Raw genomic sequence first — 26134 nt, forward strand, 5'->3', positions numbered from 1 at the left:
TGAACATTTACCCATCCAGCAAGCCCAGCTGTGGCCCAAATGGGGTAGCCCACAAATATCCCACGTCCTGCCCACTCGGGCTAACCCAGTTGAGCCCCGGGTGGAGCCTATGGACAAATGCAGTTGGGGCCTATCTGGGGGACACACTTGGGACCCACAAGTTAGCCCACATCGGACCCATATGGGCCCCAACTGGACATGCTGGTTGGGATGTGATCTGCTACATATGGAAAACTCTTGATTTGGTCCTAAATGAGATACAGCACAAGTTAATATGAATTATATTGTTGTTGGCCAAGCTGCGTTATGATTTGGAATATTTCTCATTTTGTGTAAGAAGTGGAATGGTATCCCAAATATCAGATAATCCATAGTCCCTCTCTCCCTGTTTGAATTTGGCAATCAGTCTGTGTTTTCAAGACTCAAGAACTTGATTTTTGACTGCGCGGAATTATCCAGGGTATACAATAGGCATCAAATGTTGTTGGAGAAGAAATCTTTGTTAAAAATGATTCACATCGTCGAGATGATGAAGGTGGATGTTCAGCTGATGGCAAAACCGTAAGTCTGATCCAAAATCACTTCCTTGTCAAACCTTGTGCAATACGTCAGACATTGATTTGTTTTGATAATTCCGCCATTTGTTTCATTATATGCAATGTCGACTTTTCATTCAATTGGATTTTTGATTAGACAATAATGAAAATGATATACATTTTTATGCGATACATGTCCCCTACCAAAGTTCAAAGTGCCACAACTTTGTCAAAAATGATCGAATATGCAAATTTATGCACGGTTGACGCTGGTTTTCAAACTTGATCGGAGGTATGCTGGGACACATGTGTGTCACGCCTCGATTCGTTGATAAGCCCGCAAGGTCACTCCGTGGAGCGGCCTGCACGTATTGCACTGTGTGAATTATATAATTACCAACTCACAGTCTGAGGTACCAGCGATTCAAGAGATATCCATTTTTAAAATATTTTCGTTTAATTAACGATATCTGCCAAACCACGTGCCCTATCGCAAATTCCAAAATGACATTTTAGTAGACTGACATGCTGAACAGATCTGTGAAGTTTCCCCTCGATTGGATCAAAAATGAGGGAGGGGCTCAGTTTTAAAGGTTCATGCTTAAAAACGTCATAACTCTGAAACCATCAGTAATTTATCATATTTTCCGGTTCACGATCAATGATCGATGTGTATATATATGTTGCTCAGCTTGGCTCCGCCCCTCCCGAAAGCGCGCGCTGTGTCACGCTGTTGACGTTCGCAAAACGAGGCTGAGGACGCGCAGTGCGGCTTGAGGAGAACTTGAGAATAAACAAGAGATATCCATTTTTTAAAATATTTTCGTTTAATTAACGATATCTGCCAAACCACGTGCCCTATCGCAAATTCCAAAATGACATTTTAGTAGACTGACATGCTGAACAGATCTGTGAAGTTTCCCCTCGATTGGATCAAAAATGAGGGAGGAGCTTGGTTTTTGAAGGTTCATGCTTAAAAACGTCATAACTCTGAAACCATGTGACGCATGACGTCATGCTCGCTGACTTTTTTGTTCGTCATAGGTATGCGATTCTGCCTGCAAAGTTTGGCCTCGATGTCTTCAGCCTTTGCAGAGAAAAAGGTTTCACGAAAAACAATATGGCGGCTGAACCACGTGACCTGTGACGTCATAATTACCATTAAAATATTCTACAGACCGAGTCCATCATATGGTGAAAATTGTATCTCAATCGGTCTTATTATTGCAGAGAAATTGGTTTTTAAAGGAAATTTAAACTTAAAATGGCACTGAGTTAAGGATCATCAGAATTATCAGAATTCCCAAAGTTCAAAGTGCCCTAACTTTGTTAAAAATGATCGAAACGTCGTGAAGTTCGAGCTTGACCTGTAACTTATCATGTGGAAACCATGTGCCAAGTTTGAAATCATTAGCATTAAGCGTTTAGAAAAAAAGTCCGGAAAACTGTTCTTTGCGTGATGGACTGACGGACTGACTGACAGACTGACAGACTGACGGCGTGCAAACCTATAGTCCCCTCTGGTGTACACCGGTAGGGGACTAATAAGGGGAGGGGGAGACAAGATGGGGGGGGGGGGGGAGAGGATGCACACAAGTACAACAGTAGAGAACAGGGAGATCGGGAGATCTGTTCGAATGGAGAGGGCTTGGGGGGGGGGGGCGGGGGAGGGGGGAGCGGGAGGAAAGGGGTACACGGTAAAAAAACAAATTGACACTACAAGGAATTTCAGGAATGAAGTTGGGGATTGAAAGAAGTGGATTTGGGGTGTATTAACGGGGATAGAAAAGATCAAGATTTTGGATGGGGGAAGATAAGAGATGGTGTTGAACACCTGTTTTAAAGACCTGGAGGGTGGAGTGGGATTGAAGAAAGTGAGGGAGTTTGTTCCAGAGGCGGGAGAAAAGAGGAATGAAGGAGTGAAGGTGAGCAGAGAGTCTTTTTGAGTCATGTTGAGTTTTGAGCGAAAGTTTCTTTCATTTGAGAACTTCTTTTCAAGTTTATTCGTGCATTGTTTGTCTATATTTAGAATACTCATCTCCAAAAAATAAGCATCTACAAAAACTGGTCCGTGCCTGGTTACCGGTCACCTGGTATCATTTCGTCGACCTCAAAAGGATGACAGACTGAGTCAACCCACCTGGTGTTATTTAAATGGCGCGACAGGGCCTCAAACTCAAGACCCTGAGATCTTCAGCCAATCGCATTAACAGTAAATCAACGGCAGGTTTTGTTTCCTTGATAAAGTTCATCTATGTGAGTCGAGAAGAAGATGAGGAGCAAATAACACATGTCAACAGCATTTGTTATGAACAGGTGAGAAGTGTGCTGTAGATGTGAGAAGATCATTAGGGAACTCTTCACAAATCCATCATTATTCACATATAATTGATGGTACAGAGTAATAGTGAGGGTGGGGGTGGGGGGGGGGGGTGTGAGTAATTGTGTAATTGAACAATTAATTAATTTTTTTAACAAAAAGCAGCAAAACCTTCGTTCTCCAAAGGAAATGGTAATGTGAGCGAACAAAAGTCTCCACCTGCACAAATTAAGAGTTGCCGTCTGCAGCTCGGTACCTTTCCCCATTACAAATGCAGTCATTATTCAGTCATTACAACTCAATTTATGACATGGGATATTGGGGGGCAGAGGGGGGTTGAATATGAACTTACCTATGGCTCAGAGTTGTCGAGAGCAGAAGGTATCATTACCAATCTTACATTCCTCGGATAGGCCTGGTACAGTGGTACTAGCAGCATTCGTAGAACACTGTAAGTGATATATCTCACTTTATGATCCTACTACTACAAATTCACAATTGGTGGTGGTGGAGGAGGGGTGGTGGATGAAGATGGGGTGGGTGATGGACTACCTGTGGATTGGGGTGGTGGGGAGAGGTAGGTGGTGGAGGAGGGGTGGCAGGTGAGGATGGCGTGGTGGAGGAGGGATTGGTGATCGGGTAGGGATGGTGGAGGAGGGGTGGCAGGTGAGCATGGCGTGGTGGAGGAGGGATGGGTGATGGGGTAGGGATGGTGGAGGAGGAGTGGTGGGTGAGGGTGGGGTGGGTGATGGACTACCTGTGGATTGGGGTGGTGGGGAGAGGTAGGTGGTGGAGGAGGGGTGGCAGGTGAGGATGGCGTGGTGGAGGAGGGATGGGTGACGGGGTAGGGATGGTGGAGGAGGAGTGGTGGGTGAGGGTGGGGTGGTGGAGGAGGGGTTGGTGATCGGGTAGGGATGGTGGAGGAGGGGTGGCAGGTGAGCATGGCGTGGTGGAGGAGGGATGGGTGATGGGGTAGGGATGGTGGAGGAGGAGTGGTGGGTGAGGGTGGGGTGGTGGAGGAGGGGTTGATGGTGGAGGAGGAGTGGTGGGTGAGGGTGGGGTGGTGGAGGAGGGGTTGGTGTTGGGGGAGGAGTGCGGTGGGTGTGACGTGCCAACACAATATTCATGTGAGGACCTGACATGACATTTGTGAGTGATTGTGAATGTACCATGGCTTTGTAATTGGCAATTGTGTTCCTGTGATTTATCCCTTTTCTTCAGATGCAACTGAGATTTTAAAATTACAATAATGGTGGCTTTTACAAAATGACAAAACAAAAAAGGGTTGATGATTAAGCCCTCATTGTGGTCCTTTCTCTTCAATTGAAACAATACTGTTTATCCAATCATGGCTTGATGCAAGGTTGATTAACTTTAACAACACCATTGGACGATTGCGTCATTACGGTGATTATTCTTCCATCCCACAGCAATTTCCTCGCCATTCTGATCCATCAGACGGATGTCCTGTTTGTTCTGGGCCATGGCTGAGGGTCCATAAAGGGGTTGTCAATCAGGACGGCTTCTGCAGGTTGAATAAACAATGCAATCACTGATCACTCAAAGTTGAAGATAAGGGCAATACTTCAACTAAAGGAGAAAAAAAAATCAAAACAAGTACAGATACATTCAAAGTACAGCACCCACATGCCCAATAAATAAATATCCTACAGCGCGGCATTGCCGTACTCTACCCATCCCCCACATAGAGACTGTATTGGATGGGGGAGGTGTGCAATAATTGATTGATTAATTGCATAATTAAAATCAATAAATAGTAATCATAAAATATTTTTCTTAATCAATTGGCTAATAGCATACCTAAACCACCAGTGCTTCATCCGAAGCTGTAACTTTTTGAAAATTAATTAAATAAGCCATTAATCGGAAATTTTATTTAATTTATTAATCAATAAATAATTAATCGATTAATTGATTAATCAACACATCAAAAATATCCTTTATAGCCACATCACTTGGTCACTGTCGTGTCCAAATATTAGCTTCCTAGCTCAAAAGGTGCCTGAGATATTGCCCAGATGAGAAAGAAAATAAATAAACGATTAATAATGAAAATAAATAAATAATAATCATAAAATAATTAAATAATTAATCAATTGGCTAATAGAATACCGAAACCATCATCGTTTCATCCGAATCTGTAACTTAAATTGTTTTTAATTATCATTAATCGAATAATTAAATAATTCATTGATTAATTGATTAATCAATAAATCAAAAATATCCTTTACAGCCAAATCACTTGGTCATTGTTGTGTCCAAATATTAGCTTCCGAGCTCAAAAGGTGCCTGAGATATTGCCCAGAAGAGAAAGAAAATAATTAATAATGAAAATAAATTTTAAAAAATCATAAAATAATTTAATAATTAATCAATTGGCTAATAGAATACCTAATCCACCACCGTTTCATCCGAATCTGTAACTTTAAAAAGAATTCATTGAGCCTTTTTTTGTTTGTTTTTGTATACAGAATCGAGGCTCGTGAAAGAGCTAACATTTATTTCACAAACAAATCAAACAGACAACAAAATATATAAAAAGAGGGAGCGGTAGACAAGATGGGGAGAGAAGGGGAAGCACACAAACACAACATTTGAGAGCAGGGACATCGGGAGATGTGTGGGAGGGAGAGGGCTTGGGGGGAGGAGGTGTGGGAAGGGGAGCGAGGGGGGTGGGAGAAGTATAAAACACAAGGACACCAAGGACTTCCAGGACAGAAGTTGGCATTTCAAAAAAGTGGATTTGCGGTGAAATTAGCGGGGGTAGAAAAGATCAAGGTTTTGGATGGGGGAAGATAAAAGATGGTGGTGAACAGCTGTTTTAAAGACCTGGAGGGAGGAGTGGGATTGAAGAGAGTGAGGGAGTTTGTTCCAGAGGCGGGAGAAAAGAGGAATGAAGGAGTGAAGGTGAGCAGAGAGTCTTGATTTTGGCAGTTTAACCATAAGAGGGTTGCAGGCAGATCTTGTGCGACCTGTAGGAATATTTGGGGGACAGAGCCCAGAAAGAGCTGGGGGAGGGGGGCAAATCATTAATAGAATAATTAAATAATTGATCGATTAATTGATTAATCAATAAATCAAAAATATCCTTTACAGCCAAATCACTTGGTCATTGGCATGTCCAAATATTAGCTTCCGAGCTCAAAAGGTGCCTGAGATAATGCCCAGATGAGAAAAGAAATAAATAAGTACTTAATTAATCGATAGTAATTAAATAACTAAGCAATTAATTGATTCATCAAAAAAATAAAATAATGTTTTTGCCAAAGGACTTGCTCACTATTGTGCAGAAATGTCAGCTTCCGAGGTCAAAGGATGGCTGAGATGTCGCCCGGACAACCAAGAAAGAAAGAAAGAAAGAAACAAACAAACAACCGGAGTAAAAAACTGAGTACTCCCTTTCAGCGTGCATCATTTCCGAGCCCCCTTCGGTGCCCAGCAATGACGTCATGCGGTGCCTGGAGATGGCATAGGAAAGGAGCGGTGCACAACTAGGATTGATAACTTATTCTCCTACTTACTCAATGACAATTGCTTAAGGCCTCATCGTGAGGACGGAGCCTAAAGTTTCCTCTTGGAAGAATCTTTTGATTGCCCGTCGTCGGAAGTGCAGCACCAGGTGGTAATAAAACACGAGTGTTCATTTCGGTCGAGGTGCAACTCAATTTTGTGATGCTTCATGGCGGTTTGGCACACGGACGATTGATTGATCCGCAGGTACGCCCATTATAGATGAATTGTTACCGGCATGGCTCCCAGAGGCCAGCGAAGATGGAATCTTGGCGAATCGCGCAGTGCGCATCCATCGTACATTCTACATGATGTGATCGTAGACCTCAATCAGAGTGAATTTCAATCTTTGCCTGACTCGCATATATTCATCTCGATTTACGAGGCCTGACAAATCAACAGTTGCAGGACCGAGAGAAATCCAAAGGAAGTATGCATCGCCAAATCCCAAATGGCCTTCTCGAACTGAATTCATGAATACTGAATTTTATAGTTAAGTATATTAGGGCCTGGTGTTGGCTTAGCGGTTAGGGTGCGGGTTGGGATCATAGGATCCTGGGTTGGAATCCTTATCGATCGCCGAATTAGCACCAGGGGGGTTGACTCAGCCTGTCATCCTTCTGAGATCGGAAAATTGAGTACCAGTTCACTGGTAATTCCCTGTGTGTCGCAAAAGGCGACTAACAGGGTCGGCGGCAGGAAGAGCAGCCGTCCGTAAAACATTGCTTCAAAAAAGGGGACCAGGGTGCCCAGAAAAGGCCAACCCCTGCGCTGCGGGGAGAAATGGCCTCTAAAGGTGGTTCTTATAGTGAGGTATATGAAATCGGCATCATGCAGAAAACATTTCATTTGAGATTTTAACAATTTCAAATTGTTGACTTTCTGAAAAAAAAACAAAAAAAATCAGAAATCAGGTTTCCATGAATTCCTTTACAAGGAAAAGAAGAACCCTGATGTCTTCTGAATATGCAGAGCACACCTACCTTCATGTGTGGGAAGATTTGGAGGTGGCAGGTGGACGTGAAAGACGAGAACATTGAGAAGAAGGAACGATGAGGAGACGCGTGAACGATGAGGAGCCATGTTGGCAAAACAGAGAGAGGAGGAAGGAGCGGAGTGGAAAAGGTTGCGTTGAGTGGCTATAATGGTCCAAAATATGGATTTTTATCTCCCACATAGAGATCGATGACAAAAATGGCAGGAAAATGTATTCCTTCATGACGGCTCTGTTGAATCCAAGCCAATTTAGCGGAATTGCACGTATCCCAGTAAAATCAGCAAATTGTGATTATTGACTGGGAAGCTGACTGTGTGGTGTACATTGTAATTACCACGTGGAGGATGACTGTGGTATTCTTGATTTATTTCTAGGCATTACCACAGCATGGAAATCTTCACGTACTACGACCTTCTTACGTTGAATGGCACCAAGGTTGCTGAAGGACACAAGGCTTCCTTTTGTTTGGAGGACACTGACTGCCAGGAAGGTTGGCTCCCTATTTTTGACCTTTATCAATCTAATTGTGCTCGTTATTTTCCGGTACATTAATTGATGCTGCTCGATATTGGACGGAGATCTCTTGCAAGGGACTTCAATGGAGGAGTCCATTACGCCCATAAAGCCTTTGCCATAAAGCCTAACCCTAAGCCTAACCCTAAACGTAACCCTAAACCTAACCCTAACAACTAACAACTAACAACTAACAACCCTAACCCGAACCCTAACAAATGTGCAATTGTTGCCAACCTATGGTTGTTTGTCCATGCTTTATCGCTATCCTTTGAAACGCTGAGCATCAAGCAACAAGGAAGCAGCACGTACCATTTTGAAGTCTTTGGTTTGACTCGGCCAGGGTCAAATATTACACACACACACACACACATTACACACACACACACACACACACACACACACACACACACACACACACACACACACACACTACACACACACACACACACACACACACAAACACTTACACACACACACAAACACACACACACAAACACACACACACACACATACACACACACAAACACACACACACACACACACATACACACGCACACACACACACACACACACACACAAACACACACACTTACACACACACAAACACACACACACAAACACACAAACACACCCACACACGCACACCCACTTACACACAAACACGCACACAAACACACACACACACACAAACACACTTACACACACACTTACACACACAAACACACACACACACAACCACACACACACACACACACACACACACACACACACACACACACACACACACTTACACGCACAAACACACACACCCACACACAAACACACACACACACACACACACAAATCCACACACACAAACACACACACAAACACACTTACACACACACTTACACACACAAACACACACACACACAATTGAACACTCACAGACTCAGAGCGGATGCTCCAACCACATTACACCACTGAGTGCAGCATTGCATCGTCAGGAATTACACACCTCCAAGAAATGCTACTGAGCCCATTTCAGGTCTCTTCCAGGATATTTATACCTTCACAGCCCAATCCATGTTTAGTGTCCAGATTCCATTGGTATAGTCATGTCTAAACATGCATTTGTGTTCTTTAAGCTTCTTATATACCATCCTGCTCATCTTGCGCACATAATCTACCATCCATATTATGTGCATAGTAACGAGTCCATCATAGCCTTATGCACTTCCTGTGGTACGGTACCTCATCCTTCACTCTCAGCAAGAGGCATGTCAGAGTACAGGTGTGAAACATTGATCCAGGTAATATGATTTTTTTTTCTCTGAAAAGGTTCAGACACAATGGGGAATTTGAGCAACATTCAGACTTCAGCAAGGTCAAGGAAGACTGGTGAGGATAGTTGAAGTGATATATGAGAGGGCTGGAGATATCAATCCAAAACTAGGAGAAGTTGCCTTGAGGAATTTGAAATAAATGTAGGTTTACATCAAGGCTCAGCTCTTTGTTCTTTGCTCTTTGTGATGGTGATGGATGTGTTTTGAGTGAGAGAGAGTAAGAAGAGAGTTACCTTGGGAAATGATGTTTGCGGATGATTTGGCGATGATGTCAAACGTTGGGGACGCAATGGTAGCACGGCAGGAAAATGTAGAAAGCAGGGAAAGGGAACTCGGGATAAATGTTGGGGAAACGGAGGTAAAAATGACCATGAGAAAGGGAGACATGTGGATCGAAAATTCAATTGAACATTGAAAGTTGATTGAACAGGGAAACATTAGGGATCGGGCAACCAGGTGAGGTCGGAGTGAAGTGGGCTCTACTTTAAAGGAGGGGCTAGTCAAAGGTGGAAGTGTGTTTCTGGGGTGGTTTATGTTTGAAAGATCTTGGTCGTGGCTGAGGGTGAAGATTTACACAATGGTAATAAACAATGGTTGTCCAATATTGGACATAACAATGAATTGTCCTTTCTCATTTGAGGATTTGCCCTTGAGAAATGAGCAAGAGACAATTCAGCAGAAAGATCGAGATATGGATGCTGAGAGGGCTTTTGGAGATCTCGAAGAAGGAAATGAAGAGGCATGAAGATATCAGCAGGTGGGTAGAAATAGGTGATATTAACAAAAGGGCTTGGGAGACAAATCTGCATCGGTTGGGACATTTGCTCAGGAGGAAGGAGCAAGTAGGCCTTCGATTATGGATGCAGTTTGAAGGAGGAAAACGGACCGACCAAAACTGAGGTGGAAGGAGAAGGTGGAGATTGATCTGAGATTGAGGTAGGGGTGCAGAGAGGGGATGCTAGGGATGGCCGTCATGGGGACCGCAAGGCTAACCCCCGCTCTTGCAGGGAAAATGGCCTTCAAATGCCTGTTGTTGTTGTTGTAAACATGTGTATATATATATATATGTATATATATATATATATATATATATATATATATATATATATGTGTGTGTGTGTGTGTGTGTGTGTGTGTGTGTGTGTGTGTGTACAGTGCCCCAAGTAAGTATTCATACCATTTGACTTTTTCACATTTTGTTGTGCTACAGCCTGAATTTCACAAATTTTGCACAAAAAAAAAAAAAATGAAATACAGAAATATCTAATTTACATAAGTATTCAACCCCCTCAGCCAATACTTTGTGGAAGCCCCTTTGGCAGCGATTACAGATTTGAATCTTCTTGGGTATTGTCTGTAACATCTTTACACATCTGGAGTTTCTCCCATTCTTCCTTGCAGATTTGCTGAAGTTCTGTGAGGTTTAAATGGGGAGCGTCGGTGAACAGCAATCTTCAGGTATTTCCACAGATTCTCAATAGGATCCACATTTGGGCTTTGGATGGGCAACCCAATGAGTTTCATGTTCTTGTTCTGAAGCCATTCCAGTGTAGCTTTGGCTGAATGCTTGGGGTCATTGTTCTGTTGGAACGTAAATCTTCGCCGCAGTCTCAAGTCTTTTGCACTCAGGTCTTTTGGGTCTCAGGGACTCAGGTCAGGTTTGGGACTCAGGTCTCAGGTCTTTTGCAGGTTCTCCTCAAGGATTTGTCTGTATTTGGCTCCATTCATTGTTGCCTCTACCTTTACAAGTTCCACAGTACCTGCCACTGAAAAGCATCCCCATAGCATGATGCTGCCACCACCATGTTTCATGGTAGGGATAGTGATAGATGGGTGATGAGCTGTGCTCAGTTTCCACCAGTTGTAGAGCTTTGCATTCAGGCCAAAGAGTTTAATTTTCGTCTCATCAGACCACGGAATATTTTACCTCATGCTCTTATAGTCTTTCACATGCCGTTTTGCAAACTCCAGGCATGCCGTCATGTGCCTTTTTCTCAGGAGTGGCTTCCGTCTGGCCACTCTCCAATAACACTTAGATTTGTGAAGTGCTAAAGAGACTGTTGTCCTCCCGGCAGGTTTTCCCATCTCAGACAATGAACTCTTTGATTCTGTCAGAGTGGTCATTGGGTTCTTGGTCACCTCCCTGACCATTGTCCTTCTTGCCTGGTTGCTCAGTTTGGTCGGAGGGCTAACTCCAGTAAGAGTCTGGGTGGCTCCACATTTTTTTCCATTTCCTAATGATGGAGCTCACTCTGCTCTTGGGAACTTTCAACACTCTATCAATTGTTTTATACCTTTCCCCAGATCTATGCTTCCTCATATTCTATCGCGGAGTTCTTCGGACAGTTCCTTGGACTTCATGGTCGAGTTTATGCTCTGACATGCACTGTGAACTGTAGGACCTCATATATTAAGGTGTGTTTCTTTCGAAATCATGTCCAATCAAGTTGTAGAGGCATCTCAAGGATGATCCAAGGAAATTGGATCCACCTGAGCTCAATTTGGAGTGTCATAGCAAAGGGGTTGAATACTTATTAACTCAAGATATTTTAGCTTTTCATTTTTAATTGTTTTCTAAAAGTTTCTAAAAAACATAATTCCAATTTCACATTACGAAGTATTATGTGTAGATCAGTGACCAAAAAAAATCTCAATTGAATCCATTTTAAATTCAGGCTGTAAAACAACAAAAGGTGAAAATATCAAGGTGTGTGAATACTTTCTGAAGGCACGTATATAACCACCTTTAGAGGCCATTTTTCCCCGCAAGCGGGGGTTGGCCTTTTTCGGGGACCGTGGTTGTTGTTGTTTTTTGGTCCCCTTTTTGAAGCAATGTTTTACGGCCGGATCCCCTTCCTGACGCCAACCCTTTTTGTCGCCTTTTTACGACAAACAGGGAATTACCAGTGAACTGGTACTCAATTTGCCGACCTCGGAAGGATGGCAGGCTGAGTCAACCCCTGGCGTTAATTCAGCGATTGACCGGGATTCGAACCCAGGATCCTAGGATCCTAAGCCCTCACCCTAGCCGCTAGCCCAACACCAGGGCCCAACAACACGTGTGTATATATATATATATATATATATATATATATATATATATATATATATATATATATATATATATATATATATATATATATATATATATATATATATATATATATATATATATATATATATATATATATATATATATATATATATATATATATATATATATATATATATATATATATATATATATATATATATATATATATATATATATATATATATATATATATATATATATATATATATATTATGTTATGTTATGTTATGTGTCACTTACGTGTCTGAAGATGCAAAAAGGAGTGGTCATCATCATCATCTTCATCATCAAACTGAGCCATATACGACACCATGAGCCATGGAGCTGATTGTGGCCCGGATTTCCAGTGGCCAGTGGTTGGAGTAGATAGGCTGTTTCAGCAAATACCAGTGAAATCTAACGCGTGACACACTTTACTGATAGAAAACGAACCCATATGTAGACGTTGCAAGTTTTGTGTAGCACAGTGTTGTTAAGAAATGGTGCTTTGTTTCGTGTTTGTGCAAAGACTACCGATTTGGATTTACTACATCAGCTTCATATCAAGGAACACTCCCACCTTGCTGCTGGGAATCACCAGCATGATTAATTGCCCCACATGAGGTCACAAGCCCGATAGGAACAGCACGCCCAAAAACTACTCAGCGTAGCTCGCTAAGCTGGTCCCCACTGAAGTAGAAGCTCTGATGAACACCAAGCATCTCAGCGCATTGTCGTTTCAAAAGGTGAATCCCCACGAGCATGACACAATGCTATGTGATCCCAGCTGAGCAGCTTCACCAATATCTCTCCCCTGTTGTTTTTTTTTCTTTCTTTATCTCACTGACATAGACATAGCACCACATGTTGATCTCTCCTTTTTTGCTCTTTCCGTTTGTCATCGAACCTCTCCCCTTTCCCCCATGCTTTTTATATGCTGCATTACAGGCATGCCCCGGCCTCTCAAATGCCAAGTGCACGGCTACCCACAGCCTCCAAGTCCTGCTCAGGCTAGCTGCCACTTTCCTGGGCAAGTCTGTTCTCCATAGCTGATCTTTTGTGACATGCTCGCTCTACGTGTTGCAAGTGTCCTGACCAGAAGGAGGTTCAACGTTGTTCAGGCATGCATTACACAGTTACCAGGGATTTGGAATTGTAGCCAGGAAATAAGGTGGCTAACCAGCTCAACACTTGGGGGTATTCCACTCTGCACTGATGACAACCATTGAGTCAGAAATGCATCTGTGGGGTGCTGCAGTTCGTAGAAAGACATTCTGTGTCTTCATTCTGCAACTAGAACAGCACTCAGTGGAGCGTATATCTCCGCAAGGCTGAACAGTTTACGTTTTCGAACTGATACGCTGGAACTGAATCTGGACCTTCACCAAAATATAATCACCTTGTTTTTGTCACCTATCCACATCATCCACCACGTTTTGTCATAATCCGTCCAAAACTTTTTGAAAAACCATTATATATATCATGTTTGGTACTATCTCTCAATTGTGAATAATCCCTTGGGAAAAATAAGCAGATCCAGATCTTCACAAAAACCGAACCAATTTGTCCTTGTCAAACACCCAAGTTGTCCGCCAAGTTTCGGCCTAATCTGTCCATTAGCTTTTTGAGATATCCTGCTCACATACAAATAGATGAACAGATAGACAGGGGTGAAAACATAATCTCTATCCACCTTCACTGGCTTGAGATGGTAACTATGCTAAAAGTCAAAGGTCAAAGGAAACCTTGTATTTCATATGCTATTACACACACACACACACACACACACACGCACACGCACACGCACACGCACACGCACACTCACACGCACACGCACACTCACACGCACACACACACGCGCACGTGCAGACACACGCGTGCATGCACACACACACACACACACGCACACGCACACGCACACGCACACTCACACACACACGCGCGCGTGCAGACACACGCGTGCATGCACACACACACGCGTGCATGCACACACACACACACACACACACACACACACACACACACACACACACACCAATATACATACCTACAAATGGCTGTATACAGCACTTTTTAGGTGCTATCATTTTCAAATTAGGAGCTTGGAGAGATTTCATGCATTATATGATGCGATTTTCCATGATTGACTATCACGGACTAATTAAAGTATATAATCAAAATCTGGCCTAAGATTTGAGGATCAGATTAGCGATTCTTATAACTAAGTATATTTACTTTAAGCAAGGCTGTGATCCCTCCTTATCCATATTTTACGCCAGTTTTTGTTTTTGTGTTGATGAAGTTTGCTGGGATGTGTCCCATTACTTTTTCACCATTCTCTAATTACCTTTCCATTTGCTTTATTATTTGTCTTTTTGCTTCAATATTTGTAATGTTGACTTTCCTCAACTTGAGTGGTATTCTTTGATGTTTGTTAGTTTGCAAGCCATGGCGATACAGTCGACAGCAGTATAATTGATATTTCTTATCACAGCGGTTGTCGTTTTTTAAAAGAAAATTATAAATTAGCATTCAAGCCAATTTTTAGATGATAAAGTAAACAAAGTATTCGCCATATTTACACATGAAAATACAAATATAAAAATGTGTTTCGTTGTCTTGGTTTATGACAAAAGTTTTAAATGTACGATAATACAAGTAATCTTAATATTAAGTGTAATTACCACCTTGGTGAGTTCCAGTTCCATGGTAGCGGGTACAAAGGGTGCCAGCCGCAGTACTAGTTTCATCCCTCAAGGGAAGCCCATGGTATTATCTCTTTTAAAAATGGTATGTGCTGTTTGAACCTGTTTGAACCCATGCTGTTTAGACATACTCCAACCATGGAGTATTGTCCAAGGTTTGGGCGCGATATAGATTCCAAATGGTTGCAACAGACGGTTGGCCATCTCCGCTTAACTACAAGAGTGGTCACCCTATTACGCAAAACTATCGTGTGCACGGACCTTGCTTAACAACAACAACATGCATTTTAAAGGCCATTTTCCCTCAAGAGCGGGGGTGAGCCTTGCGGTCCCCATGACAATCTTCTCCATTTTGCCCTATTTTCTGCATCTCTCCTTGTTAACCCCCTTGCCTGCATTTCTTCTTCGACCATCTTTAGCCAAGTCTTTCTCGGTCTTCCCCATCCTCTACTTCCTTCTACATTCATTTCCATCACTCTTCTCAACCAGTCATGGGTCCTCCGTGTCCCCCCCATCCCTCCCCCTGTGACCTTGCGCGTCCGGTCCAAATCACACTGCAGTGATTGAGACACACGACGGACCTAAGATGAACGTCTCACCCGATTAATGCAGAAAAATGAGTACCGTGAAATGGGGTGAATAGGGACAGCAAGGTGAATAGGGACACAAACAAAAAAAGTTCGGAAACCTTTTTAGCTGAAAATTGATAACCATACTGATTTGTTGATATTTGGGTTGAAAGTGTTCTCTTGTTTTTAAAAAAAGCAACTTATAGTCCCTATTAACCCCATATATGGGTTAAATAGGAATAAATAGGATTGTTATGGCTATCCCTATTCACCCCGTTTTACGGGTGAATAGGGGCAGTCACTAATACAAAAAAATAATAATCAAGAAATAGGGACAGTTTGGAGAAACCTTTTATCCCATATTTTTTTTCATTGGCACCATGGTTTATATTATGGGTGCATATTATGTGCATCCATCTGAGCTATCAATTTAGCAATAAGTTGGAAACTCAGGATTGTTTCTTGATTATTATTTTTTTGTATTAGTGACTGTCCCTATTCACCCGTAAAACGGGGTGAATAGGGACAGCCATAAAAATCCTATTCATTCCTATTTAACCCATATATGGGGTTAATAGGGAGAACACTTTCAACCCTGAAAGACTTCTGCGCATGCGCAAGATTGGTCGTCACGTCTCTTCAAAGCTGTCCCCGCGCGCACGCTTTCGAAGTTGTCATTTTTCACAATTGTGTTTTTGTCGAATCTGTATCTTTCTTTCGGTGTATGTACCTATTGGGGTGACTTTAATAGGTTTCTCGGTGTTGGTTTTTCATACCTGTGTACAGAATCGTCATTTTTTTCGTCTCGTGTATTCTGAGGCCTAGTGTAGTGCGAGTAGGCTACCGTGTCAGCCCTTGGCTTGAGGCTTTTTTTTTGTCTCAGCGGTTCTTCGATCGCGCTGCAAATTACTTTCGGTCTCTGTTTTTCACGGTCTTTTCACCCCTTCCTTCCAACTTCCCCCTTCCTTGTTTTAAAATCTCAAAAAATAAAAAAATAAAAATATTTTCCTTCCCTGTTCTTATCCGTTTGTTCGTTCTTATTTGTTCGTTCGTTCTTTGACCACGTTGTTCGTGATCACGTGATCACGTTGTTAAAAAAATGTTTCATCTGTCCCCTGAAGAACTTAATTTTGTCATATTCTATAACACCTTTTTCTTCTTCTTCTATAAAAGGATGCTTTCGACTTGCTCACCAAATCTATTCATTCCAAACAAAAATTCCATCTCTTACAGTGCATCTTTCATTCATTCCCTAAACTCTCCAGAACTCCACCCATCCTTCAGCGTCCTCAAATGTATTTTTGACTCGAATGTCTCAAGAAACTCATTTTGCAATAAATGTTCGTTTCCCATTAATCGTACACTTTTCAAAATCCAATCTCACCCCTTCCCTCCAAATCTTCCCCATCACCCATCTCTTTCAAATCTTCCCCCTTGCCCCTCCCCCCCAAATCTTCCCCATCATCCATCCCTTTCAAATCTCCCCCCCTGTCCCTTCCCTCCTAAACTCCCCCCACTCCCCTCCCCTCCGAGACTCTCCCTCACTCCTCCCCTCCTAGACTCCCCTCTCACCCCTCCTCCTCAAAGCGTCCTCCCCGCTTCTTCCCCCTTCCAACTTTCACCTTCTTCTCCCTCACCCTTCTGCCTCACTCTTCCCCCTCCTCAAATAACACCTCACTGCACCTCACCCAATCACCATCAAACCTTTTGTCTGCCCCATTCTTCCCTTTCTCCAAGCTATTCTGTAATCTCTGACACACCTTCAACAGCTCTCCCTACCTCTTCCTCCTCTTCCACATCTTACCCTACCGCTCCCCCCCCCCCCTGTTCTGTATCCGATGCTCCCCCTTCCTCTTCCTTAACAGTATGGACCTCAAACATCCGGGGCCTTCGCTCAAACTTAACTGATCTCTCCATATAGGTTGCTTCTGACAAACCAGACGTGATCTGCTTAACAGAAACTTTCCTCCTTCATGATGTCTCTGATTCCTTGGTATCTTTCCCAGGTTACTCCCTCCTCCGGTATGATAGACCTGAGCCTCGTCCTGGAGGTGGGGTTGCTATCTTTATAAAAAAAACTCTCTTCCTCACTCGCCCTGCACTGCCCTCTCTCCACCTCACCCCCAGGAATACCTTTGGCTACGGCTTCCCCTTCGCTCCCACCTTTTGTTCATATGTGTGTTGTACCGTCCACCAAACAGTGATGACTCCATCTACATCTCGCTGTCTGATAATATGGACCAACTTCTATCTACCCATCCCAACTCTCTCTTCCTCATATGTGGTGATTTCAACTGTCACCATGCCAGTTGGCTGGGGGTGGGTACCTCTCTCACCAGCCATGGCTCTTCAGCAAAGGACTTCTGTGACTCACTGGGACTGACACAATCTGTCAATTTCCCAACCCGGATCTCAGTCAACGGAGCATCTTCTCTTCTGGACTTGGTTATGACTAACTTCCCTGAAAATGTCTGCTGCTCTTCTTCTGCTCCAATCGGCTCTTCTGATCATGTGCTTGTTAAAGTGGACATCTCTCTGACCATTCTCAGAGAGCCTCCTCAGCGTCGACGAGTCTGGCATTTCACTCAGGCCAACTGGCATGGTCTTCAAGCAGCCATCAATCATCTGGACTGGTCTCCCATCTCTACTGCCTCTGATATCAACTCATCCTGGGAATTCTTCCAAAGTAAATTGCTCTCTCTCATGCACAGATTTATCCCATCTCGTCTTCAGTTGTCATACCCTTCCTCCCGTCCATGGTACACGGAATCTTGTGGTGAGGCTATTGCCCAGAAACAACTTGCTTTCGTCTCCTGGAAAGCAAATCCAATGGAAGGAAATCTCATTTCCTTTCACAAAGCCCGAAACAAGTGTGTGTCCACCCTCAGGAGAGCCAGGAAACAATATCTCTCCGTTCTCAGGACCGAACTCTCTTATCTGTCTCCCTCTTCCAAATCCTGGTGGCGTCTGGTCAAATCTGTTTCTGGTGTTTGTTCCCCCTCCATCCCCTCCCTCACCTCAAATGGCCACATGGCTGACTCCGCACGTGAAAAAGCTGAATGCCTCAACTCTGTGTTTGCCTCTAAATCTTGTGTCCCAAACCCATCCCTCTCTGTACCCACCATACCCGGTCGTACCCAGCTGCTCCTGGACTCTGTGTCCTTTCCTCCTGACAAGGTGGAAAAGTTTCTGTCAACCTTCGACTCTGATTCTGCAACTGGACCTGACGGCATCAGCCCACGGGTCCTAAAATCATGTTCTTCTGCTCTTTCACTCCCTCTCTCTGTTCTCTTCAGCCTCTCTTTTGCTCAAGGTCATCTTCCATCTGCTTGGAAATCTGCCAACATCACCGCTTTGCACAAAAAAGGTGCAAAAACAGATCCCCGCAACTACAGACCAATCAGCCTTCTCCCAATTATCAGCAAAGTCATGGAATCCATCATTGCTTCAGATATGAAATCTTTCCTCTTCTCCAATGGCTTGATCTCTGATCATCAATTTGGTTTCAGACCTGGACACTCCACTCTGGACATGCTGCTTCTGTTTTCTCAACAATGGATGGAGGTCCTCAATGCCAAACAGGAAATTAGAGCAGTCTCCCTTGACATATCACGTGCCTTCGATACGGTCTGGCACCCCGCTCTGCTCACCAAACTCTCCTCTTTTGGTATCCATGGAAATCTCCACGCATGGCTGGCGGACTTCCTCTCTAGTCGTAGTCAACGTGTGGCCCTGAATGGGTTTCTCTCATCTCCTCTTCCTGTTCAGGCTGGAGTTCCCCAAGGCAGTGTTCTGGGCCCTGTGCTTTTTCTGGTCTTCATCAATTCAAGGTTTGTTCAGTGTTCTTCATCAATTCTCTGGGCAAACCCGCTTCAAGGCGGCAAAAAGGGTTGGCGTCAGGAAGGGCATCCGGCCGTAAAACATTGCTTCAAAAAGGGGACCAAAAAACAACAACAACCACGGTTCCCGAAAAAGGCCAACCCCCGCTTTGCGGGGAAAAATGGCCTCTAAAGGTGGTTATTTTTTATATATATCAATGATCTCTCTGATTCTCTTGAAAAGCCTCTCTATCTCTTTGCTGACGACTCTACTCTCTGTCGCTCCATTCTTCATCTCTCAGATCGGCAGTCTGCAGCCTCCTCACTCTCTGCAGACCTTGACAAAATCACAGACTGGGCAAACAAGTGGAACATGTCTTTCAATCCTGACAAATCTCACACTCTTACGATGTCTCTCCGAAAAGACCGACTGGACAACCCTCCCATCCACTTTCTGAATAATCCTCTCCAAGAAGTTCTGTCACTCAAGCCTTTGGGTCTCACTATCTGCCATGATCTTTCCTGGGAAAACCACATTTCAAATCTGGCCTCCAAAGCCAGTCGCCGACTGGGCATCCTGCGTCGTGCGAAGTCCTTCCTTGGCACACCTGAGCTCCTCACCACATACAAGGCTTTCATCTGCAGCTCAATGGAATACTGCTCTCCCCTCTGGGCTGGTGCTCCTGCCTCACACCTAGTTCGCCTTCACGCTGTTGAAACCAAAGCATTCAGAATCATTGGAATCTCACGCGATGAAGCTAACTCCAAGGGCCTCTCACTCACTCACTGCAGGCAGGTTGGTGGTCTTTCCGTCTTCTACCGACTCCTCTCTGGCCTTGCCCCCCCAGCTCTCTCTGCTCTCTGTCCCGCAAATATTCCTACAGGTCGCACAAGATCTGCCTGCAACCCTCTTATGGTTAAACTGCCAAAATCAAGACTCTCTGCTCACCTTCACTCCTTCATTCCTCTTTTCTCCTGCCTCTGGAACAAACTCCCTCACTCTCTTCAATCCCACTCCACCCTCCAAGTCTTTAAAACAGCTGTTCACCACCATCTCTTATCTTCCCCCATCCAAAACCTTGATCTTTTCTACCCCTGCTAATTTCACCCCAATTCCACTTTTTTGAAATTCCAACTTCTGTCCAGGAAGTCCTTGTGTTTTATACTTCTCCCTCCCCCCCCCCTTCCCATGCCTCCTCCCCCTGGGCCCTCTCCCTTCCACACATCTCCCTGCTCTTGGATGTTGTGTTTGTGTGCTTCCCCTTCTCTCCCCATCTTGTCTTCCGCTCCCTCTTTTTGGGTATTTTGTTTGTCTGGTTGATTTGTTTGTGAAGTAAATGTTAGCTCTTTCACGAGCGTTGATTCAGTATACAACAAAAAAAACCAAAAAAACCCCCCAAATATCAACAAATCAGTATGGTCATCAATTTTCAGCGAAAAAAGTTTCCGAACTTTTTTTCAGTTTGTGTCCCTATTCACCTTGCTGTCCCTATTCAGCCCATTTCACGGTACCTGGCAGCATTCATTCGATCTTGCCACCGTAAGAAGTTACCTATACTGCGAGCATACATATATATACATATACATGCAATATATGTACATATATACATACAGTATATATAATATATACTGTACACAAGCGAGGTACCCGTGCTACACACGGGTGGGAATCCAAAAGCAAACAAACAATGTGGAAACGGTGAATGCTAAACCATGAACCAGTAAATTCCACATTCCTGTGCCACCTTCAGTCAAACATTGACAACTGGCTCATGAAGACTTGGCCAAAAAACGTACCCAGTCTAAGTGTTTCCATACCCAGTCGATGACGAAACTGCAAATGGCGAATCCGTGAATGTCATGGGTGGAAACTCTCACATCATTTTCTTTAAACTCAGTCTCTATAATTTTCATTCCAAACATCATCATTCCAATCACAAATTAATACTATACCATTAATTTAACAAAATACAATGTTAAAAAAACTTAAAAAGAAATATCAATCCAGTGAATCTTCCTCAATGTGTTTACTTCTGGTTTGGGAGCAATTTTGCATTGATGGAAACTCAAAATCATAATTGTATTGATGAATTTATTTAACCTCATTCGTACCTTACGACATCTGCCGGGACCCCTAAACATTCCATGGAAGGTTTGGCGGGGCTAGCCCCAAAACTGAGGGAGTATTTTCGGGACAGATGGACAGACACGCCCACTTTATTATATTCTAGTAAAAATCCTGTCAAAAATGAGGGGTTGGAACAGTTTATTTGACGGTGCAGCCTCGTGAGCATGCCAAAGTCTGAAGCCTCAGCCTCGTGTCAGGTGTGCTTGTGTCTTTTTTATTTATTGGATATCTACGGACGTAAATGAACACTAGTTTTACTCTGGGTGTGTTGCTCATCACATGCAATGAATTTCACCTCCCTGTGCCTTGTAATTATTGTTATTTAAAAAAAACCACCAATCTGCACCGCCCTTGAGGCTCGGTTTGCAATCCACCATCTACAATTCCAATAGAAGACGTAATTACTCTTTTATGGAAAATGTTTTTCGAGTTTGGTTTATCCTCAAATGTAGACCATAGTGAACACACATTCATGTTGAAAGATTGCCGTTTAAAATGTACCCTTATGAAGGGGGACAGACATCTGTACAAATACACAAACTGACATTGTGTTTTATATGGTAGATAATGTGTGGCTGTGTATAATGTATATACACTTTTGTTTTTGTTAGTACGCTCTTTCTCACCTTTTGTACTTTTTTTTCTCATTTATTATTCCTGATGCTCACAATGATAAATCCACATCGTATTTACATCAATGACACGTGGCTGAGACATACCAATGTACGTGCTGCTTCTTCCCTATGATGTACGTGCTGCTTCTTTGCTGACCGCTCAGCATTTAACAGGACAGAGCATTGTGAAACGACCATTGGTTGGTAATAATACCGCAGGCCTTGATGGGCCTTATGGCCTCCTCCTCCATTGAAGCTCCTTGTAAAGGAAGGAATATTTATTTATTCCTTTGAACCAACCTCCAAGCTCCCAGAAATCTCTTGCCATATCTCCCAGGCATAAACACGGCATTTAAACTGTTAAATTGTTTTCCTGGTGTTTTATACGTGTGGTAAACCTGTTTGAAGGTGTTTTTAACTCGTGTAAATCATCAAGATGGAGCTAGTCCTTGCTTGCCTCCTCAGTCTCTGTTCTCATTAGCTGTTGCTGACCTTTGAATGCTTTCTTGTACTGGTCTTATACCCTGTGGAGTACTTATCACAGTAGTTTTTCCGAAAGCAAAGATCATCCAATATTGTAATGGTTTCTTCCCTATGATGTCTCAAAATGATCATTTCTTTTTATTTCATGCTCTCTCAAGTTTGAATTGCATTGGAATTTCATCTGGCATCCCAAGAGTGCTTCATCTAGAGTAAGCCACATTTACAGTGAACGATGGAATTAGGAATAGCCCAAACGAATTCCTAATCCGAATCCAACTCTGATAAAGCTCGTCCCACAACAGCACAGCCATATCTGGGGAAACATCATCTCTTTGCAGAGTTTTCGTGAGCCAGGTCTTAGTGTTGATGTAATAACACTTTGGCGTGCCATATTTCAGGAGGTGTCTGGAACAAGATTAGAAAGTGGTTTTCAACTCTGTATCACCTTCATAGGAGATAATTAAATGCTTATTTGGTCGTATCTTTCTGCTCCGTTGGCAGGTTCACAGAAAGTGTATGAGTGTGCCAACTTTGGAGAGCAAGGGGTCACTGTCAACTGCCATGATACGTACCGCCATGACATTGACTGCCAATGGGTGGACATTTCCGACGTTGAACCTGGAGATTACATATTCCAGGTGTGTTGATCGTTGTTTGTGTTTCATTCTTTCAGCCTTCAGTTTTTCTTTTTCTTTTTCATGAAACCCAATGAAAGTTAGCTCTTGCGATACCATAAGACGTGAGTTAAGTCTCACTCTTGCCCATACCATGGATTAAAGGGTGTATGATACAAATGGCTGCATGAGCGATGATTAATGAATTGAAAGGCCTTACACAATTTTATAAATTTAAATAAATAAATTTAAAATAAATAATTTAAATAAATAATCTGTTGTAAATAATAAATAAATAATAAATAAGAATTTAAATATATAATTTTATAAATGTAATTTTTAACTTAAATTTAAATCTGTATTATTTGCAAAACAGCATGAATATATACCTTTCGGCCCCTCTATAAGAGGGCGAGTCTCCTGAAACAGCAAGGTAAAATTGACATTGGGGAAAGCGGGGCAACAATTCGGCACAATCAGCAAGGGAATGAACAAGCAAAGCAGTAAAGGGGGGGAGAGAGAGAGAGAGAGAGAGAGAGAGAGAGAGAGAGAGAGAGAGAGAGAGAGAGAGAGAGAGAGAGAGAGAAGAGAAAGAGAAAGAAAGAAAAATAGAAAAAGCGAGAAGAGAAAAAGAGAGCAGGAGAGAAAGAGAAAAAAAGAAAAAGAGAGAAAAAGAGAAAAAGAGAAAGATAGAAGAAAAGAGAGAAAAAGAGAAAGATAGAGAAAAAGAGAAAAGAGGGTAAGATAGAAAGAGAGAAATAGAAAGAGAAAAAGAGAGAAAAATAGAAAAAGCGAGAAGGAGAGAAAGAGAGAAAAAAGAAAAAAAGAGAGAAGGAGAGAAAAAGAGAAAAAGAGCAAGATAGAGGAAAAGCGAAAAAGAGAGAAAGAGAGAAAGAGAGAAAGATAGAGGAAAAGAAAAAAAGAAAAAGAGAGAAAGAGAGAAAAAGAGAAAGAGAGATAAGAGAAAAAGAGAGAAAAAGAGAAAGAGAGAAAGAGAGAAAAAGAGAAAGAGAGATAAGAGAAAAAGAGAGATAAGAGAAAAAGAGAGATAAGAGAAAAAGAGAGAAAAAGAGAAAAAGAGAAAGAGAGAAAGAGAGAAAGATAGAGAAAAAGAGAAAGAGAGAAAGAGAGAAAGAGAGAAAAAGAGAAAGAGAGATAAGAGAAAAAGAGAGAAAGAGAGAAAGAGAGAAAGATAGAGAAAGAGAGAAAGATAGAGGAAAAGAGAAAGAGAGATAAGAGAAAAAGAGAGAAAAAGAGAAAGAGAGAAAGAGAGAAAGATAGAGAAAGAGAGAAAGAGAGAAAGAGAGAAAGATAGAGGAAAAGAAAAAGAGAGAAAGAGAGAAAAAGAGAAAGATAGAGGAAAAGAGAAAGAGAGAAAGAGAGAAAGAGAGAAAAAGAGAAAGAGAGAAAAAGAGAAAGAGAGAAAAAGAGAAAGAGAGAAAGAGAGAAAGAGAGAAAGAGAGAAAGAGAGAAAAAGAAAGAGAAGGGGAGGAAACACTGAAACAAGTAATGGGTTAGGTTAGGAGGGATTAATGGGGGTAATAAATGTAATGGGGCAGAATGAATTACGGCTTGAAGCCCTGGAGGGAAAAAGTGTGAAAGAACGGCCTCTGGAAGGCGATTTTATAGATGGGAGAAGCGAGAAACAAATGAGTTGAGATGTGCAGTCGGCCTGGATTTTGGAAGTTTAACAAGGAGGAGGTTACTGGGGGAACGTGTGCAGCCTATAATAGGTGTCGGCTTAGGGAGGGTTCGAGGAATGAGACGGCACAGAGAGTATATATTGGAGAAGAAGCAGAAGAAAACTTTGTGTCTTTTATTATCTTTGGAAATGTAATTATACTATAGCCACGCCTACATTTACTTTGCTGATGGATTTATTCAAGACAGCAGCATGTTGTACTTCACAAACATATTGTATGTCCTTAGCTCTTACAGGAGCGTCGGCTCAGTATACAAAAAAAAGAAGAAAAAAAAGAACTAGAGCAATGCGACGATGTCGCCAATATGCCTCCGTGTTGTCCCTGTCCATGGATGCCCTCGCTCACGGTCCTAACAATAAACAAGTTTGATTTAAATCCCTCCAGCTGTTTTCAGGTATCACATTTGTACCAGACAGCACAGGTTTCACATCGATCAGTGAAGCGGTTTCTGAGAAGGTTTTCTTTTTTAAATATCCTCTTCAAGCTAATTTGGCTGCCAAACCAGTGACATATGAAACTCTGCATACTCTGCACACTCTGCATACTCTACACACTCTGCATACTCTGCATACTCTGCATACTCTGCATACTCTGCATACTCTACACACTCTGCATACTCTGCATACTCTGCACACTCTGCATACCCTGCATACCCTGCATACTCTGCATACTCTGCACACTCTGCACACTCTGCATACTCTGCATACTCTGCATACTCTGCATACCCTGCATACTCTGCATACTCTGCATACTCTGCATACTCTGCACACTCTGCATACTCTGCATACTCTACACACTCTGCATACTCTGCACACTCTGCACACTCTGCATACTCTGCACACTCTGCATACCCTGCATACTCTGCACACTCTGCACACTCTGCACACTCTGCATACCCTGCATACTCTGCATACTCTGCACACTCTGCACACTCTGCATACCCTGCATACTCTGCATACTCTGCACACTCTGCACACTCTGCATACTCTGCACACTCTGCACACTCTGCACACTCTGCACACTCTGCATACTCTGCATACTCTGCACACTCTGCATACCCTGCATACCCTGCATACTCTGCACACTCTGCATACGCTGCATACTCTGCATACCCTGCATACTCTGCATACTCTGCACACTCTGCATACTCTGCACACTCTGCATACCCTGCATACTCTACACACTCTGCATACCCTGCATAC

General features: G+C 42.8%; 1 protein-coding gene across 4 annotated transcripts in view; it reads left to right on the forward strand.

Moving 5' to 3' along the window:
• LOXL3 (lysyl oxidase like 3) overlaps nucleotides 1-26134 on the forward strand; it is a 398335-nt gene that overhangs the window by 301288 nt on the left and 70913 nt on the right. For all 4 annotated transcript variants that reach the window (XM_078772481.1, XM_078772482.1, XM_078772483.1 and 1 more), the window contains 2 exons: nucleotides 7759-7874; nucleotides 23117-23253. In XM_078772481.1, coding sequence (XP_078628607.1) covers nucleotides 7759-7874; nucleotides 23117-23253 — 253 coding nt within the window. The remainder of the gene's footprint in view (nucleotides 1-7758; nucleotides 7875-23116; nucleotides 23254-26134) is intronic.

This window comes from Myxine glutinosa, chromosome 2 (genome assembly GCF_964187855.1).
Source record: "Myxine glutinosa chromosome 2, kmMyxGlut1.1, whole genome shotgun sequence".
NCBI classification, from domain to species: domain Eukaryota; kingdom Metazoa; phylum Chordata; class Myxini; order Myxiniformes; family Myxinidae; genus Myxine; species Myxine glutinosa.